The sequence below is a fragment of the Anolis sagrei genome, chromosome 1 (genome assembly GCF_037176765.1).
Source record: "Anolis sagrei isolate rAnoSag1 chromosome 1, rAnoSag1.mat, whole genome shotgun sequence".
NCBI lineage: Eukaryota > Metazoa > Chordata > Lepidosauria > Squamata > Dactyloidae > Anolis > Anolis sagrei.
In genome coordinates, this window is record NC_090021.1 from 339,608,166 (window position 1) to 339,627,108 (window position 18,943).

At 44.1% G+C, this 18,943-nt stretch overlaps 1 protein-coding gene across 2 annotated transcripts in view; it reads left to right on the forward strand.

Moving 5' to 3' along the window:
- The window catches only part of PYGL (glycogen phosphorylase L), an 89,360-nt gene that overhangs the window by 38,367 nt on the left and 32,050 nt on the right, over positions 1-18,943 (forward strand). For both annotated transcript variants that reach the window (XM_060753120.2, XM_067463122.1), the window contains 6 exons: positions 273-384; positions 2,316-2,398; positions 11,028-11,171; positions 14,488-14,580; positions 15,524-15,670; positions 16,638-16,801. In XM_060753120.2, coding sequence (XP_060609103.1) covers positions 273-384; positions 2,316-2,398; positions 11,028-11,171; positions 14,488-14,580; positions 15,524-15,670; positions 16,638-16,801 — 743 coding nt within the window. The remainder of the gene's footprint in view (positions 1-272; positions 385-2,315; positions 2,399-11,027; positions 11,172-14,487; positions 14,581-15,523; positions 15,671-16,637; positions 16,802-18,943) is intronic.

Consider the following 18,943-nt stretch of genomic DNA (forward strand, 5'->3'; position numbering starts at 1 on the left):
GTGATGCCAAACTGCATTCATTCTAGGGTCTAGATGCAGGTATGAGATGAGTATGAGACAAGAATGATCCCATTATGAGGCACCCACCTTAGGGGTTGGAAAAGGGCCCTTCAATTGTTTTGTCCTGGTCCTTAAATGGAGCATCATTCCTTTTCCATACTTAAATAGGGGCTAGCGAATTGCAAGACCCATTACAGTCAGAAAATGTGGGGCGTTGTGAAAGTAATGCCCAAGTCCTGCCAATGTGTCATAAGGTCTTTTCTGCCTTGCAGGTGGTCCTGGCTCTGCCTTACGACACCCCGGTTCCTGGCTACATGAACAACACTGTCAACACCATGAGGCTGTGGTCGGCTCGGGCGCCCAACGATTTCAACCTCAGAGACTGTAAGTACTGACTATCGCAGGCATGGGCAAACTTGGGCCCTCCAGGTGTTTTGGACTTCAACTCCCACAACTCAGTCCAAAACACTTGGAAGGCCCAAACTTGATACTACCAGTATCATTCCTAATTTTCATTTATTTCATGGTTATTTAATCCTTATTTTGTCCTGTTGTTTATGTATTATACATTTATTTAATTTGTTATTTGTTTAGCAATCAAGGGCCAGTCAACACGCCTCCCAAACAGGAAAGAAGGAAAGGAGAAAAGGTATGAGAGGAGAGAAGGGAGGAAAGAAAGAGAGAGAGAGAAGGAAAGAGGAAGAGAGAGAAGAAAGGGAAAGAAGGGAGAGGAAAGAAGAAGAGGAGGAAAGGTATAAGAGAAAGCAAGGAAAAAAGGAAGGAAGGAAGGAAGGAAGGAAGGGAAAAAGAAGGAAAGGAAAAAAGGTATCAGAGGAAGGAAGGAAAGAAAGAAAGAAAGAAAGAAAGAAAGAAAGAAAGAAAGAGAAGGAAAGAGGAAGGGAGAAAGGGAAAGAAGGGAGAGGAAAGAAAAAGAAGAGGAGGAAAGGTATAAGAGAAAGCAAGGAAAAGGAAAGGAAGGAAGGAAGGAAGGAAAGAGAAATAAGGAAGAGAAAGGGAGAGAAGAAAGGGAAAGAAGGGAAAGGAAAGAAAGAAGAGGAGCAAAGGTATAAGAGAAAGCAAGGGGGGAAAGGAAGGAAGAAAGAGTAAAAGAAGGAAAGGAGAAAAGGTATGAGAGGAGGGAGGGAGGGAGGGAGGGAAGGAAGGAAGGAAGGAAGGAAGGAAAGAGGAAGGGAGAGAAAAAAAATAGAAAGAAGGGAAAGGATAGGAAGAAGAGGAAAGAAGGAAAGGTATAAGAGAAAGCAAGGAAAAAAGAAAAGAAGGAAAGAAAGACAGACAGAAAGAGAAGGAAAGAGGAAGGGAGAGAAGAAGGGGAATGAAGGGAAATGAAAGAAAGAAGAGGAGGAGGAAGGGTATAAGAGAAAGCAAGGAAAAAAGAAAGGAAGGAAGAGAAAAAGAAGAAAAGGAGAAAAGGTATGAAAAGAGGGAAGGAAGGAAAGAAAGAAAGCAAAAGAAGGAAAGAGGAAGGGAGAGAAGAAAGGGAAAGAAGGGAAAGGAAAGAAAGAAGCGGAGGAGGAGAGGTATAAGAGAAAGCAAGGAAAAAAGAAAGGAAGGAAGGGAAAAAGAAGGAAAGGAGAAAAGGTATCAGAGGGAGGGAGGGAGGAAGGAAAGAGAGAGAAGGAAAGAGGAAGGGAGAGAAGAAAGGGAAAGAAGGGAAAGGAAATAAAGAAGAGGAGGAGCAAAGGTATAAGAGAAAGCAAGGGAAAAAAGGAAGGAAGGAAGAGAAAAGGAAGGAAAGGAGAAAAGGTATAAGAGGAGGGAAGGAAAGAAAGAAAATGAAAGAAGGAAAGAGGGAGGGAGAGAAAAAAGGGAAAGAAAGGAAAGGATAGAATAGAAAGAAGAGGAAGGAAGGAAAGGTTTAAAAGAAAGCAAGGAAAAAAGAAAGGAAAGAGAGAGAGAGAGAGAAGGAAAGAGGAAGGGAGAGAAGAAGGGGAAAGAAGGGAAAGGAAAGAAAGAAGAAGAGGAGGAAAGGTATAAGAGAAAGGAAGGAAAGAAAGAAAAAGAGGGAGGAAGGGTTTGAGGGAAATGGAGGAAGGAAAGAAAGATCCACAAACGCGGTCAAAATACAAAGATTAAAACAAAGAATATTAAAACATAATATTTAAAACCTTGATATCATTTATATTTATATAATAGTATAATTTTGAATTAATAGTCATTCATTGGCAGAATATTGGTTTGGTATGAAACTGATGATCCCTATTATCTATGTATTACTACAATGATCCCTATTATCTATGTATTACTGTAGATATGATAGTATATTTTGTTTCCTCTCTCCCTCCTTCTCTTTCTAGTTAACGTTGGGGATTACATCCAGGCCGTCTTGGACAGAAACTTGGCCGAAAACATCTCCCGAGTCCTGTATCCGAATGATAATGTAAGTCCCTAAGAAAAATGTTAGGAATTGTGGAAGTTGAGGTCCAAAACACCTGGAAGGCCCAAGTTGGCCCATGCCTGATATCTATATCTATATATATGTAAGGAAGCTGCTGACATATTTATTGCCCAAAGCGAAAGCCCTGACCTCCGTTCAGGACCAAACATGGAAGCAATCCGATCCCAAGCTCATAACTCTGCAGAAATATTTGTGTGATGAAACACACCAATAAAAGGCAGAGGAATGGCTTTGATCATGGGATGGTTGGTTGGCTGGGACCCAGTCCGCTTAAGAAAATCCCATAGAATTGAATGTGGGATTGGGAGAGAACTAGATTCACCCTTGAAGTTCCTATTCCTATTCAACGCATGGCAGGGGACGGCTAGTGTGTATATAAAAAACGTGATGCATAGGAGTTTTGTGCATGATTTTGCAAGAGGGGGGTGTTTCAAAGCATTTGACGTTGTCCCGTTTGACCCTTGCCCTCGCAGCCGGCCTGCCTGGTGAGGAGACGCCCGCTTCGGTCTGTGATTTTGGTGTCCGGCCTGGCAGATTCGTTGGCTTCCCTTTGGTGTAGCTGTGCCCTTGTGTTTGCTTAGAGAGTATTGGGTTGCTGTGAGTTTTCCGGACTGTGTGGCCATGTTCAAGAAGCATCCCTTCCTGACATTTCACCAATATTTATGGCAGGCATCCTCAGAGGTTGTGAGGTCTGTTGAAAACTAAGCAAGTGAGGTTTAGGGTTATTTATGAGCTTATATATAAGTAAACACTAAAAAAAAAACAAGAATCAATCAGGGCCAGCTAACAAAGGATTCCCCCAGGCAGCAACCAGCCAGGCTTTGAAGCTGATAGGCCATTACATGCTAAATGCAACTTTCACACCTGTCTGGAACATGGCCATACAGTCCGGAAAATTCACAGCAACCTAGTGATTCCAGCTGTGAAAGCTTTCGACAACATATTGCTGAAGGCTTTCATGACCAGAATCACTGGGTTGTTGTAGGTTTTTTCGGGCTATATGGCCATGGTCTAGAGGCATTCTCTCCTGACATTTTGCCTGGATCTATGGCAAGCATCCTCAGAGCATCCTCACTACCTCTGAGGATGCTTGCCCTAGATGCAGGCGAAACGTCAAGAGAGAATGCCTCTAGACCATGGTCATATAGCCCCCAAAACACTACAACAACCCTTTGACAACACTTAGAAAGCATTGTTTTCTGCCCTGGTTTGCACTGACATACAAACCTGTGTCTCCTTCGAAGCAGAAAAAGCACATGAAAAAATGCTCTTCCATGCTTCCAAAGAACAATTCTTGCATGTAGAAGGGTAGCATGAAAGGCAGGAAGAATTATTTGCACCTAGCATATATTACTATTGTTGTTATTATATTTATGTCCTGCTTTCCTCTCTTCAATGGAACTCAAAGCAGCTTTTGATAACACTATGCTCACTAATGCTTCCTCTTCCTCTTCATCCTGGAAAGAAGTGACAAGTGGAGTGCCGCAGGGTTCCGTCCTGGGCCCGGTCCTGTTCAACATCTTTATTAATGACTTAGATGAAGGGCTAGAAGGCATGATCATCAAGTTTGCAGACGACACCAAATTGGGAGGGAGAGCCAATAGTCCAGAGGACAGGAGCAGGATTCAAAACGATCTTGACAGATTAGAGAGATGATTGGCCAAAACTAACAAAATGAAGTTCAACAGAGACAAATGCAAGATACTCCACTTTGGCAGAAAAAATGAAATGCAAAGATACAGAATGGGGGAAAATGCCTGGCTCGAGAGCAGTACGTGTGAAAAAGATCTTGGAGTCCTCATGGACAACAAGTTAAACATGAGCCAACAATGTGATGTGGCGGCAAAAAAAGCCAATGGGATTTTGGCCTGCATCAAGAGGAGCAGAGTGTCTAGATCTAAGGAAGTCATGCTACCCCTCTATTCTGCTTTGGTTAGACCACATCTGGAATATTGTGTCCAATTCTGGGCACCACAATTCAAGAGAGAAATTGACAAGCTGGAATGTGTCCAGAGGAGGGCAACTAAAATGATCAAGGGTCTAGAGAACAAGCCCTATGAGGAGCGGCTTAGGGAACTGGGCATGTTTAGCCTGAAGAAGAGAAGGATGAGAGGAGATATGATAGCCATGTATAAATATGTGAGAGGAAGCCATAGGGAGGAGGGAGCAAGCTTGTTTTCTGCTTCCTTGGAGATTAGGACAAGGAACAATGGCTTCAAATTACAAGAAAGGAGATTCCATCTGAACATGAGGAAGAACTTCCTGACTGTGAGAGCCGTTCAGCAGTGGAACTCTCTGCCCCGGAGTGTGGTGGAGGCTCCTTCTTTGGAAGCTTTTAAGCAGAGGCTGGATGGCCATCTGTCAGGGGTGATTTGAATGCAATATTCCTGCTTCTTGGCAGAATGGGGTTGGACTGGATGGCCCATGAGGTCTCTTCCAGCTCTTTGATTCTATGATTCTATGATTTTTGCTCCTGGGTTATAAATGTCATTTCCTAATTGGGTCTATCATAAAAACATGGGGAAAGTTTGTGAAAGTGCAAAAACTTTGTTTCTGCAGAAGGGACATCCTGCAGCACATTTTGCTATAGTTTTCCAATGAATATCTCAACCAATTCAACATAGGGTTGTTGTAGGTTTTTTTGGGCTTTATGGCCATGGTCTAGAGGTATTCTCTCCTGACGTTTCGCCTGCATCTATGGCAAGCATCCTCAGAGGAAGTGAGGTCTGTTGGAACTAGGAAAAGGGGTTTATATATCTGTGGAATGACCAGGGTGGGACAAAGGACTCTTGTCTGCTGGAGCTAGATGTGAATGTTTCAACTGAACACCTTGATTAGCATATAATGGCCTGACAGTGCCTGGAGCAAACTTTTGTTGAGAGGTGATTAGATGTCCTTGTTTGTTTCCTCTCTGTTGTTGTGCTGGCGGAATCTCCATTGGCCTGGAGAGCCCAGTTTAGGTGGTTCCGTTCATCTTGAAGGAGGTGGGCTGCACAGATTCTTTTTGCAAAACCACCTAAACTGGGCTCTCTGGTACAATGGAGACTCCCCCTCAGACATCAGAAGAGCTGCAAGACCACTGAAAAGAAGCCATGAGAGTCAAGACAAAGATCCACCCAGAGGAAAAGTGTTCTTGCCATACATCAAGGGAACCACTGACCACAGAGGGAAGCTGATGAGGAAATACAACATACAAACAATCTACAGACCCACCAAGAAAATCCAACAAATGCTACGTTCAGCAAAGGACAAGAGGGATCCTCTCACCTCTGCAGGAGTCTACCGTCTACCATGCAGCTGTGGACAAGAAGTCTCCAGAGGGACCACCAAACGCAGCAGCATTGCCCAGACACAAAACAAGGAACATGAAAGGCACTGCAGACTCCTTCAACCAGAGAAGTCAGCCATAGCAGAGCACCTGGTGAACCAGCCTGGACACAGCATATTATTTGAGAACACAGAAATGCTGGACCACTCCAACAACCACCATGTCAGACTACACAGAGAAGCCATTGAAATCCACAAGCATGTGGACAATTTCAACAGAAATGAGGAGACCATGAAAATGAACAAAATCTGGCCGCCAGTATTAAAAAAAAAACTATAAAATCACAACAGCAAAACAGCAGAGAGGAAACAAACAAGGACATCTAATAACCCTCAACAAAAGATTGCTCCAGGCACTGTCAGGCCATCAAATACTAATCAAGGTGGTCAGTTGAAACATTCACACCTAGCTCCAACAGACAAGAGTCCTTTGTCCCACCCTGGTAATTCCACAGATATATAAACCCTTTTTCCTAGTTCCAACAGACCTCACTACCTCTGAGGATGCTTGCCATAGATGCAGGCAAAACGTCAGGAGAGAATGCCTCTAGACCATGGCCATATAGCCCGAAAAAACCTACAACAACCCAGTGATTCCGGCCATGAAAGCCTTCGACAATACATTCAATTCTACATAGTTTGTGCTACAAAAATGAAGTTTCTGGAGTATAACAACTACTTTCAAAGTAAGGACTGCACAATTAAGTAGGAAATAACACTTCCAAACCAGGAACAGAATTTTTCCCCCCCAAATGTTGTTGCATTGTGTAAAGCAAGTAATCTGGATTCAGAAACCGGATTATATGGCAGTGGAGACTCAGCCTGAGAGGCATGGGTCATGTAGCCAGGCTTCAAAACATGAATATGCCTACTTGCTGGCTCTGTGTGTTTGCGTTTGATTCCTGCAGTGTTTAAACTAGCTCTGAAACACAAAAGCTGCTTCCAACCAACAAATCTTCCGCCTCTCAAAACCACAGGAAGCAAAGCAAAGGCATGAAAGACAAAACTTTTGACTAAATAATAATAATAATAATAATAATAATAATAATAATAATAATAAGTAAAGGTAAAGGTTTTCCCCTGACATGAAGTCCAGTCATGTCTGACTCTGGGGTGTGGTGCTCATCTCCATTTCTAAGCCGAAGAGCCGGCGCTGTCCGTAGACACCTCCAAGGTCATGTGGCTGGCATGACTTCATGGAGCATCCTTACCTTCCCACTGGAGCGGTACCTATTGACCTACTCACATTTTCATGTTTTCGAACTGCTAGGTCGGCAGAAGCTGGGGCTGACAGCGGAAGCTCACACCGCTCCCCGGATTCGAACCCGCGACCTTTCAGTCAACAAACTCAGCAGCTCAGCGCTTTAACCCACTTTGCCACTGGGGGCTCCCAATAATAATAATAATAATAATAATAATAATAATAATAATAAATCCTTCATTGAATTGGGTTGTTGTAGGTTTTTTCGGGCTATATGGCCATGGTCTAGAGGCATTCTCTCCTGACGTTTCGCCTGCATCTATGGCAAGCATCCTCAGAAGTAGTGAGGTCTGTTGGAACTAGGCAAAAGGGTTTATATATCTGTGGAAAGACCAGGGTGGAACAAAGGACTCTTGTCTGCTGGAGCTAGGTGTGAATGTTTCAGCTGACCACCTTGATTAGCATTTGATGGCCTGGCAGTGCCTGGAGCTATCTTTTGTTGAGAGGTGATTAGATGTCTTTGTTTGTTTCCTCTCTGTTGTTGTGCTGTTCTAATTTTAGAGTTTTTTTTTAATGCTGGTAGCCAGATTTTGTTCATTTTCATGGTCCCCTCCTTTCTGTTGAAATTGTCCACATGCTTGACTCCATACATCCTTCCATTCATTCCCACACATCATATTAAATCCACATTTATAAAATCTGCACATTAAATTTTTGTGACACGATGGAATCCTGGAAGTTGTAGTTTGGTAGGGCCCCTGCATGCTTTCCCAGAGAGAGAACCTTGTAAAACTACATCTCATACAATTCCAGAGATCCATCCTTTCACTGGACTTTTTGGAGAGCTGCAATTGGATAGCACACTTTGGGAGTTGTAGTTTGGTAGTGCCCCTGCATGCTTTCCCGGAGAGAGAACCTTGTAAAACTACATCTCATACAATTCCAGAGATCCATCCTTTCACTGGACTTTTTGGAGAGCCGCAATTGGATAGCACACTTTGGGAGTTGTAGTTTGGTAGTGCTCCTGCATGCTTTCCCGGAGAGAGAACCTTGTAAAACTACATCTCATACAATTCCAGAGATCCATCCTTTCACTGGACTTTTTGGAGAGCTGCAATTGGATAGCACACTTTGGGAGTTGTAGTTTGGTAGTGCCCCTGCACGCTTTCCCAGAGAGAGAACCTTGTAAAACTACCTCTCATACACTTCCATAGATCCATCCTTTCACTTGACTTTTTGGAGAGCTGCAATTGGATAGCACACTTTGGGAGTTGTAGTTTGGTAGTGCTCCTGCATGCTTTCCCGGAGAGAGAACCTTGTAAAACTACATCTCATACAATTCCAGAGATCCATCCTTTCACTGGACTTTTTGGAGAGCTGCAATTGGATAGCACACTTTGGGAGTTGTAGTTTGGTAGTGCTCCTGCATGCTTTCCCGGAGAGAGAACCTTGTAAAACTACACCTCATACAATTCCAGAGATCCATCCTTTCACTGGACTTTTTGGAGAGCCGCAATTGGATAGCACACTTTGGGAGTTGTAGTTTGGTAGTGCTCCTGCATGCTTTCCCGGAGAGAGAACCTTGTAAAACTACATCTCATACAATTCCAGAGATCCATCCTTTCACTGGACTTTTTGGAGAGCTGCAATTGGATAGCACACTTTGGGAGTTGTAGTTTGGTAGTGCCCCTGCACGCTTTCCCAGAGAGAGAACCTTGTAAAACTACCTCTCATACAATTCCATAGATCCATCCTTTCACTTGACTTTTTGGAGAGCTGCAATTGGATAGCACACTTTGGGAGTTGTAGTTTGGTAGTGCTCCTGCATGCTTTCCCGGAGAGAGAACCTTGTAAAACTACACCTCATACAATTCCAGAGATCCATCCTTTCACTTGACTTTTTGGAGAGCTGCAATTGGATAGCACACTTTGGGAGTTGTAGTTTGGTAGTGCCCCTGCACGCTTCCCCAGAGAGAGAACCTTGTAAAACTACACCTCATACAATTCCAGAGATCCATCCTTTCACTGGACTTTTTGGAGAGCTGCAATTGGATAGCACACTTTGGGAGTTGTAGTTTGGTAGTGCCCCTGCATGCTTTCCCAGAGAGAGAACCTTGTACAACTACATCTCATACAATTCCATAGATCCAGCCTTTCACTGGACTTTTTGGAGAGCTGCAATTGGATAGCACACTTTGGGAATTGTAGTTTGGTAGTGCCCCTGCACGCTTCCCCAGAGAGAGAACCTTGTAAAACTACACCTCATACAATTCCAGAGATCCATCCTTTCACTGGACTTTTTGGAGAGCCGCAATTGGATAGCACACTTTGGGAGTTGTAGTTTGGTAGTGCCGCTGCATGCTTTCCCAGAGAGAGAACCTTGTAAAAGTACCTCTCATACAATTCCATAGATCCATCCTTTCACTTGACTTTTTGGAGAGCCGCAATTGGATAGCACACTTTGTGGGGAGCTTTAGCCATGAATTCCTGCCTTGGCAAGGGTTGGGTTACAAAACTTTTGACTATGAAGCCAAACCTATTGACCTATGGGTTCTTTTGAACATATCTGTGGGGTTAGGTGATGATGGGAGCTTATGGGTTCTCTTCTTCTGCTTTACTTTCCGTGCATGCACAGTGCATGCCTTGCCTCTTGTAGGTGTGCAGCCACACACAGCTACAATGGGATTGGCTGGAATAGACGCTCCTAGATGTGTATTTATTAATTATTTTATTTATTTGCCACACTTTTATCCCGCCCTTTTCAGCCCGAAGGCGACTCAGGGCGGCGTATAAACTGTCAACAATTAGATGCCGAACACACATCGGTTAAAACGAGTTAAATCACATAATAAAATTCATATAAAAACAATTTAAAACTATTAAAATCAATGACTTCTGGGTTTAAATCCATGTCCATTTGCATCGTTAAGCCATTCCATATTCGTTCACAATACCGAGTTTATCTGTTTACAACGAGGTTCCAAAAGCTTGCACGAAGAGCCAAGTTTTTGCTCTTTTCCTAAAGGTCAGGAGAGAGGGGCCAATCTAATATCCCTGGGGAAGGGAGTTGTACAGCCAAGGGGCCACCACTGAAAAGGCCCTGTCCCTCGTCCCCGCCAAGTGCGCATGTGAGACAGGTGGGATCGAGAGCAGGGCTTCTCCAGGACTCCTTTGCGATCCACTTAATATTTTTAAAACTGCCCAGATGTAAAACTGTCTTTGCAATCCCAAGTATCCAACCTTTTGCTATGTGGTTATGAGATGCTTTGGAAGCATTCCGGTTCTAGACTTGGCTGTCCTGGTTTGCAAGTGAACGTAAACAAGCCAAAACTGTCGCTCCCCCCCAAAAAGCCAACAATCCAGCCTTTGTGTTGATGTAAGTGTGTTTCTCTGTGCCAAAGTGTTTCTTAGCAGTTCCTCTTTCTTTAGTTTCTTGGAACCAACTGCTCAAAATTTAGTGTAGAGCCATGCAATGGAGTTTGAAAGGCTCTGAACCGCATTGTATGGGTATTATACCACACATGGGCAAATTTGGGCATTCTGGGTGTTTTGGACTCCCAACTCCCACAATTCCTAATAACCTGTAGGATATTAGCCTATGTTTTGTGCTTCCCTGGAGACTAGGACGCAAGGGAACAATGGCTTCAAAATACAAGAGAGGAGATTCCATCTGAACATTAGGAAGAACTTCCTGACTGTGAGAGCCGTTCAGCAGAGGAACTCTCTGCCCCGGAGTGTGGTGGAGGCTCCTTCTTTGGAAGCTTTTAAGCAGAGGCTGGATGGCCATCTGTCAGGGGTGATTTAAATGCAATATTCCTGCTTCTTGGCAGAATGGGGTTGGACTGGATGGCCCATGAGGTCTCTTCCAACTCTTTGATTCTATGGAGTTAAAGTCCAAAACACTTGGAGGGCTGAAATTTGCCTGTTCCTGTTGTAAACCATTGCCTGGAGATGCAATGTTGTCATTGTGCCATTGAAGGACATAACGATGGGCATTGCCTACGAAGTCTTTGGCCGTTAACTCCCAGGCCTTGGACTCTTCTTATCCCAGCTCGAAACCCAATGTTCTTTCCTCTTCTTTAGTTCTTCGAGGGGAAGGAGCTACGGCTGAAGCAGGAATATTTCGTAGTGGCGGCCACCCTGCAAGACATCATCCGGCGGTTCAAAGCCTCCAAATTTGGGAGCACCGAAAGCGTCCGGACTGCCTTTGATTCCTTCCCAGACCAGGTAAACCCTTTCGAGGATGCAAAATAGAACCTCTTGACCTTGTTGCATTTGCTATCTTCTGGAAAAATGGGAGCTAGTCTTGGAGTGTCACTCTGCTTTTGGAATACACTGTTCTACAAATTTTCAGTTTTTCTCAGTTTCGGAAACGAAATGTGCCGTTTCTTAATAAATTTAACATGCTGAATTCAAATATAATAATTAAATGTGTTAATTGGCTCTGGTTTTTATGCAACAGCTATTTCAATTTTCCCCACAATAGGTAATTGGTTAATATTATAATGCGCCTAGCCTTACTGCATGTATATATACCGTGAATATTTACTACATTTTAGTCAAATTATATTGCCAATGTTTATACATGAGAAATATTTATTTAATTAGTCTATTGTTTATGTTTGTGCAGCAAGAAACTATATTAGTAGGCCTAATGCAGTTGAAAAGTCTGAAACTTTAAATGTCGCTTTAATCGTGACTTTAGTTTTTATCCTGTTTGCTTCTCTTGACTTTTCTTTTGTATTCTCTTACAATGCTCCAGCAGGAGTCTGACAGCATTGACGGAGTCCATTGGCCTTGATATCTTTTTTCCATAGTGCTTTATTTACACACGTGCGAGGAGGCATAACTACAGTAAAAAGAACAATTTAAAACGATGTTTAACGAGACTGTCTCAGTCTTCAACTGACTGACCCTCACCGTTCAAAAGTCTGGCGTTATATAGGGCTTTCTGGATTTTGCACATGGTACTAATACTGTGTCATCAAACTTTCTAGAATATTCTAGAATCTTCCATAGTGTAAGTCGCAACATGCATTTTTTCAACCATACGTGATCACGTGATTGCTTATATCATAAAAACTAGAGCCGATATACATTTTTAAATGTCATTTTTGTTTTCAGCACCCCAAAATCATAAAATAACAACTATTTTCAGGCCCGCAACTTTTTCTCCGTTGAACAGTGATATCTACCTTTTTAAAATGGATTGGATGTTTATGATATTCTTCCTCTGAACATGTGCAGAGAGCTCGGTCTGTTGGAATTCTTCCCTCACAAAATAAGGAAAGGGTGGTTATTTTGTACCTGTTTTTCTGTGCGTCAGGTAGAAAATGCTGTATTAGATAGGAATGCACTGCATGTGTCTCCAGTGTGGAAAATACAGTTCTAATGCTCATGTGGTCACAGCACTGTAAGAGGTAAGGAAGTAGAGATGTGATACCAGGGACAGCTGAGTCTTTGTATTGTCGAAGGCTTTCATGGCCGGAATCACTGGGTTGTTGTAGGTTTTTTCGGGCTATATGGCCATGGTCTAGAAGCATTCTCTCCTGACGTTTCGCCTGCATCTATGGCAAGCATCCTCAGAGGATGCTGGCCATAGATGCAGGCGAAAAGTCAGGAGAGAATGCTTCTAGACCATGGCCATATAGCCCGAAAAAACCTACAACAACCCAGCTGAATCTTTTCCTGTGATCCCTGGAGGGAGGAACAGGAGTGGCTTTTGAATTTATTTAATCATCATGTCAAGAGCAAACCAAGCAGTTGTGTTGTATTTTTAAAAAACCCACAAAGTTTGCAAATTTGGCATTATAATAAATGTCCTTTGACCAGTAGCTGGCCATTTGGAGTGCCTCTGGTGTTAAGAAGGTCCTCCATTGTGCATGTGGCATGGCTCAGGTTGCATTGCAGTAGGTGGTCTGAGGTTTGCTCTCCTCCACACTCGCATGTTGTGGACTACACTTTGTGGCCCCATTTCTTAAGGTAGGCTCTGCATCTCGTGGTGCCAGAGCACAGTCTGTTCGGCGCCTTCCAAGTCGCCCAGTCTAATGTATTCCCAGGAGGGAGTCTTTTATTCAGTATCAGCCATGGATTGAGGTTCTAGGTTTTTACCTGCCACTTTTGGACTCTCGCTTGCTGAGGTGTTCCATCAAGTGTCTCTGTAGATCTTACAAAACTATTTCTTGATTTGAGGCGTTGGCGTGCTGGCTGATACCCAAACAGAGGATGAGCTGGAGATGTCTCTGCCTTGGTCCTTTCACTATTGGCTGCTACTTCCTGGCGGATGTCAGGTGGTGCAATACCGGCTAAGCAGTGGAATTTCTCCAGTGGTGTAGGAGAAGACACCCTGTGATAATGCGCCATGTCTCATTAAGAGTCACATCTACTGTTTTAGTGTGGTGAGATGTGTTCCACACTGGGCATGCGTACTCAGCAGTAGAGTAGCACAGCGCAAGGGCAGATGTCTTCACTGTGTCTGGTTGTGATCCCAGGTTGTGCCAGTCAGCTTTCGTATGATATTGTTTCTAGCACCCACTTTTTGCTTGATGTTCAGGCAATGCTTCTTGTAGGTAAGAGCATGGTCCAGAGTGACTCCCAGGTATTTGGGTGCGCTGCAATGCTCCAGTGGGATTCCTTCCCAGGTGATCTTCAGAGCTCGGGATGCTTGTCTGTTCTTGAGATGAAGGGCACATGTCTGTGTTTTAGATGGGTTGGGGATCAGCTGGTTTTCCCTGTAATAGGCAGCAAGAGTACCTAAAGCTTTGGAGAGCTTCTGTTCAACCATCTCAAAGCAACCATCTCAAAGATTGAGTGGTGATGGCACGATCGTCAGCATAGATTAAACTCTCTGTCCCTTCTGGCAGTGGATGGTCATTTGTGTAAATATTGAACATTGATGGCGCAAGCACGCTCCCCTGAGGCAGGCCGTTCTTCTGTTTCCGACTTTTGAATGACTACTTAGGAAACCCATTTTGTGAACTTGGGGAAATCACGCTGTCTCAGCCTCAGAGTCAAAGGCAACCCTCAAATCTTACCAAGAAAACTCTGTGATAGGGTTGCTATAGATCAGAAGCGACTTGAAACAAAAAAATCAGTGCTATCTTCTATAACACCGTGTCTCATTGCTGTTTGCAAGTCCATCAATAACCTCTGAATGGATCCGTCCCCAAATTAATACAGATGCAGCGTTGTATTTCCCAAATACTTACATTCAAGTTCTTTTCTTCTCAGGAATGAACCAGGTGGTTTAGGATTCTCCTGTTTTTCTCCACTTAATTTTTTCACGAAAATAGTGAGCCAGGGAGGTGCCGTAGGGTATTCAATTATTTAAAGAATTTTCAAACTTTAAAAAGTGGTTTTGATTGATTCGTATGTTTAATTCTGCCTTAATATTTGTATGTTATATATTTCAAATTGCATTGTTTTTTAATGTTGTGAGTTGCTTTGCATCTCAATCAAGAGATAATACAAAGACGTATATTAATAACAGCAGCAGCGGCAACAACAACCTTTTTCCTCCTCTCCCCGCTTGCTGTTTTTGCAGGTTGCCATCCAGCTGAATGACACCCACCCTGCCATGGCTATTCCTGAGCTGATGAGAATCTTCCTAGACATTGAGAGATTGCCCTGGGAGAAGGTAGGGAAGGCTTTCTAATTTGTATGCATGGCTTTGTTGCAGAGATACAGCTTGCTAATAGGGAGAGAAAGAATATTTTTAAATGATTACTAAAATGGTGAAGAAAATAAAATAAATAGGTGTTACAAAGGTCAAAGAGGTAACAGCACCCCCTTGTGGCTGGATTCAAACAGCACCTCCAAGGTGCCAAAAAAAGCTGGACAGCAACACAACATCCCTCCTTCTGTTCTGTCTTTCTCTGTCCTGTTTGCCGAGTATGTGTACTGTGATCTGCCCTGAGTCCCTTTGGGAGGATTGGCAGAATATAAATAAAGTGTAGTTGTTATTATTATTATTATTATTATTATTATTATTATTAAACCCTTTTTCCTAGTTCCAAAACACCTCACTACTTCTGAGGATGCTTGCCATAGATGCAGGTGGGAGAAGCCCTTGAAGTTTCCCCAGTGCCAGTGCTGTTTTTCCTTACTGCGCATGCGTGTCTGCCATTCGGAAATTTCAGAAGTTTCGGAAAGTTCCGAAACTTCAGATAAAATCTGAAGTAATTTTAGAATTGAACCACCAGCTCCCCCTAACTTCCGAACCGAGTTTTGAACCCTTTTCTTGGATCAACCAAGCCTACTATCTGCAGATGGGACCCTAGATCAGGCCTGGGCAAACTTGAGCCCTCTGGTAGGCAGTTAGGAATTGTGGGAGTTGAACTCCAAAACACCCAGAGGGCCGAGGTTTGCCCAGGTCTACCCTAGACCAACTAACCTCTATCATGCTGTGGCACCTTTATACTTTTCACAGCAGTTCTGCAGACATATTTCAGCATAGGAAATGCTCCTTTCCAAAAAGTGTACTTTCAAGGCAGTGTCCCTTCCAGGAGTGAAGTATGTTCCTCCTTCCCTCCATCTGTCTTCTCAGCCTGACCTTCTCACTTTCTCACCCTACATCCTAGGCTTGGGACATCACCACCAGGACCTTTGCCTACACAAATCACACCGTCCTCCCCGAAGCCCTGGAGCGCTGGCCGGTTGAGCTGGTGGAGAAGCTGCTCCCGAGGCACCTCCAGATCATCTACGAGATCAACCAACGGCACCTGGATGTAAGTCGGGCAGCGACACGGGTTGGTGGGAGCTTGAACTCTGTTTTAGCCTGAACATTAAAGGATCAATCTATCCAACGTGGTGAACCGTCTTCACCAGGTGGTTCCACAGCTTGGATAGCTCTTTGGAAGAGTGATATCCCACAACTACTGGGTCCCCAAGACAGGGCCTTCTTAGTGGCTGCCCGAAAAAACCTACAACAACACAGTGATTCCGGCCATGAGAGCCTTCGACAATACAGAAAATATTGTGTTTTCTGATGGTCTTTGGTGACCCTTCTGACACCACTCATGATCCCCCCCCCCCCCCCCCAGGGATCACAACCCCCAAGTTGAGAAACGCTGTTCTAGAAGCATGCTCTCCTGACATTTTACCTACATCTATGGCAGGCATCCTCAGAGATCTCACAACCTGCCATAGATACAGGCAAAATGTCAGGAAAGAATGCTTGTAGGACGTGGCCATATAGCCCAAAAAACCTACAACAACCCAGTGATGCCGGCCATGAAAGCCTTCGACAATATATTTATTTACTTCCTGAAAACATCCCTGAATGTGTATGAAACCAAATAGGTAGCAAACTAGGCGTTTTGCGTGATAAGTTTTAATTTTGAAGCTAGATTTGGTTGGTACATTTCTTCCAACCCTGACTCCAATCTGGGAGACATTAATGCATTAATGCAGTTTGACACCACTTGAACTGACATGGAATCCTGGGAGTTGTAGTTTGGTGAGGCACTAGCACTATTTGACAGAAAAGCTCAAGACCTTGCACAACTACAGCTAAGATCTGAAAAGAAACAACAATGTTCATGATCTCACCACATTCAGCCATGCCGGTTCAAAGGTTATCAAGCTGCATTAATTCTGCAGTGCAGATGCTCCCCTTGCATTGGATTCTCCCAGCTTATTTCCCGACCCCCAGATTGATCATTGCTTCTTCTTCCACCTCCATTCTCTACTTAGAGGATTGCGGCAATGTACCCAAAGGATGTGGACCGTCTTCGGCGAATGTCCCTCATCGAGGAGGAAGGATCCAAGCGTATCAACATGGCGCACCTCTGCATCGTGGGCTCCCATGCGGTGAATGGAGTGGCCAAGATCCACTCAGAGATCGTCAGAACCCAAGTGTGAGTAGCTGCTGCGTGAGTGTCAGGCTACTTTTCATCAGCATTTGGAGGATTATGCATCAGATTCAACCAATCTTGGGCTCATCAAAGGCTTTCACGGCTGGAATCACTGGGTTGTTGTGAGTTTTCAGGCTGTATGTCTATGTTCCAGTAGCATTCTCACCTGATGTTTTGCCTGCATCTGTGGCAAGCATCCTCAGAGGTTTGTTCAGAGGTCTGTTGGCAGTGAGACAAGTGGACCGTGTATATAAGGTAAAGGTTTTCCCCTGACATTAAATCCAGTCGTGTCCAACTCTTGCGGTAATGCCTCCACCTTTGTAACTCCTCAACAGATGCAAGTACTGGTATGCGGCAGGTACTGGCTTATTCAGTAGACACTCCTCTACAGTTCCATTTTTGGCAGGAAGCCTTAGGATTGAACAGTTGTGTTGTTAAAGTGTGAAGTATGGAACCCTGCGCAGATGGTCAGTCAATGTGACTTAAGCAACGTGAAGTCATTGAATTCTTGACAGCAGAAGGTTTCACCGCGAAGGAGATTAATCAGAGAATGCAAGCTGTTTATGGTGATTGTGTTGATGTGAGTACTGTGCATCGTTGGGCAAGTAAGTTTAAAGATGTTGAGGTGACACCTTCTTCTGTCAAGAATTCAATGACTGCACATTGCTTAAGTCGCATTAACTGACTGTCTGCGCAGGGTTCCATACTTCACACTAACAACACAATTGTTCAATCTTAAGGCTTCCAGCCAAAAATGGAACTGTAGAGGAGAGTCTACTGAACAAGCCAGTACCTGCCGCATACCATACTGCCATCTGTTGAGGCGTTACAAAAGTGGAGACATTACTTAGAATCATAGAATCAAAGAGTTGGAAGAGACCTCCTGGGCCATCCAGTCCAACCCTATTCTGCCAAGAAGCAGGAATATTGCATTCAAATCACCCCTGACAGATGGCCATCCAGCCTCTGTTTAAAAGTTTCCAAAGAAGGAGCCTCCACCACACTCCGGGGCAGAGAGTTCCACTGCTGAACGGCTCTCACAGTCAGGAAGTTCTTCCTCATGTTCAGATGGAATCTCCTCTCTTGTAGTTTGAAGCCATTGTTCCTTTGCGTCCTAGTCTCCATGGAAACAGTAAACACGCTTGTTCCCTCCTCCCTGTGGCTTCCTCTCACATATTTATACATGGCTATCATATCTCCTCTCAGCCTTCCCTTCTTCAGGCTAAACATGCCCAGCTCCTTAAGCTGCTCCTCATAGGGCTTGTTCTCCAGACCCTTGATCATTTTAGTTGCTCTCCTCTGGACACATTCCAGCTTGTCAATATCTCTCTTGAATTGTGGTGCCCAGAATTGGACACAATATTCCAGGTGTGGTCTAACCAAAGCAGAATAGAGCATGGGGAGCATGACTTCCTTAGATCTAGACACTATGCTCCTCTTGATGCAGGCCAAAATCCCATTGGCCTTTTTTGCTGCCACATCACATTCCTGGCTCATGTTTAACTTGTTCTCCACGAGGACTCCAAGATCTTTCTCACACGTACTGCTCTCAAGCCAGGCCTCATTGTCCCCCATTCTGTATCTTTGCATTTTGTTTTTCCTGCCAAAGTGGAGGAAAACCTTGTAGGTTGGCAGAAGCTGGGGCTAACAGTGGTAGCTCACACCGCACCCTGGATTCAAATCTGTGACCTTTTGGTCAGCAAGTTTAGCAGCTCACAACCTACGAACAATCTGCAGACCCAACAAGAAAATCCAACCAATTCTATGTTCAGCAAAGGATAAGAGGATCCTCTCACCACTGTAGGAGTCTATCACATACCATGCAGCTGTAGACAAGTCTACATAGGGACCCCCCCCCCCACACACAGCAGCATTGCCCAGGCACGAATCAAAGAGCATGAAAAGCATGCAGACTAATTCAGCCAGAGAAGTCAGCCATAGCAGAGCACATGTTGAACCAACCTGGACACAGAATATTATTTGAGAACACAGCAATGCTGGACCACTCTGACCACCATCATGTCAGGCTACACAGAGAAGCCATTGAAATCCACAAGAATCCACAGAGGATGCCTCCAGGCAACAGAGGCCAGGCTACCTCTATGCAGATACCCTCACTTAATTGACTTTGCAGCTTTGTGGCTT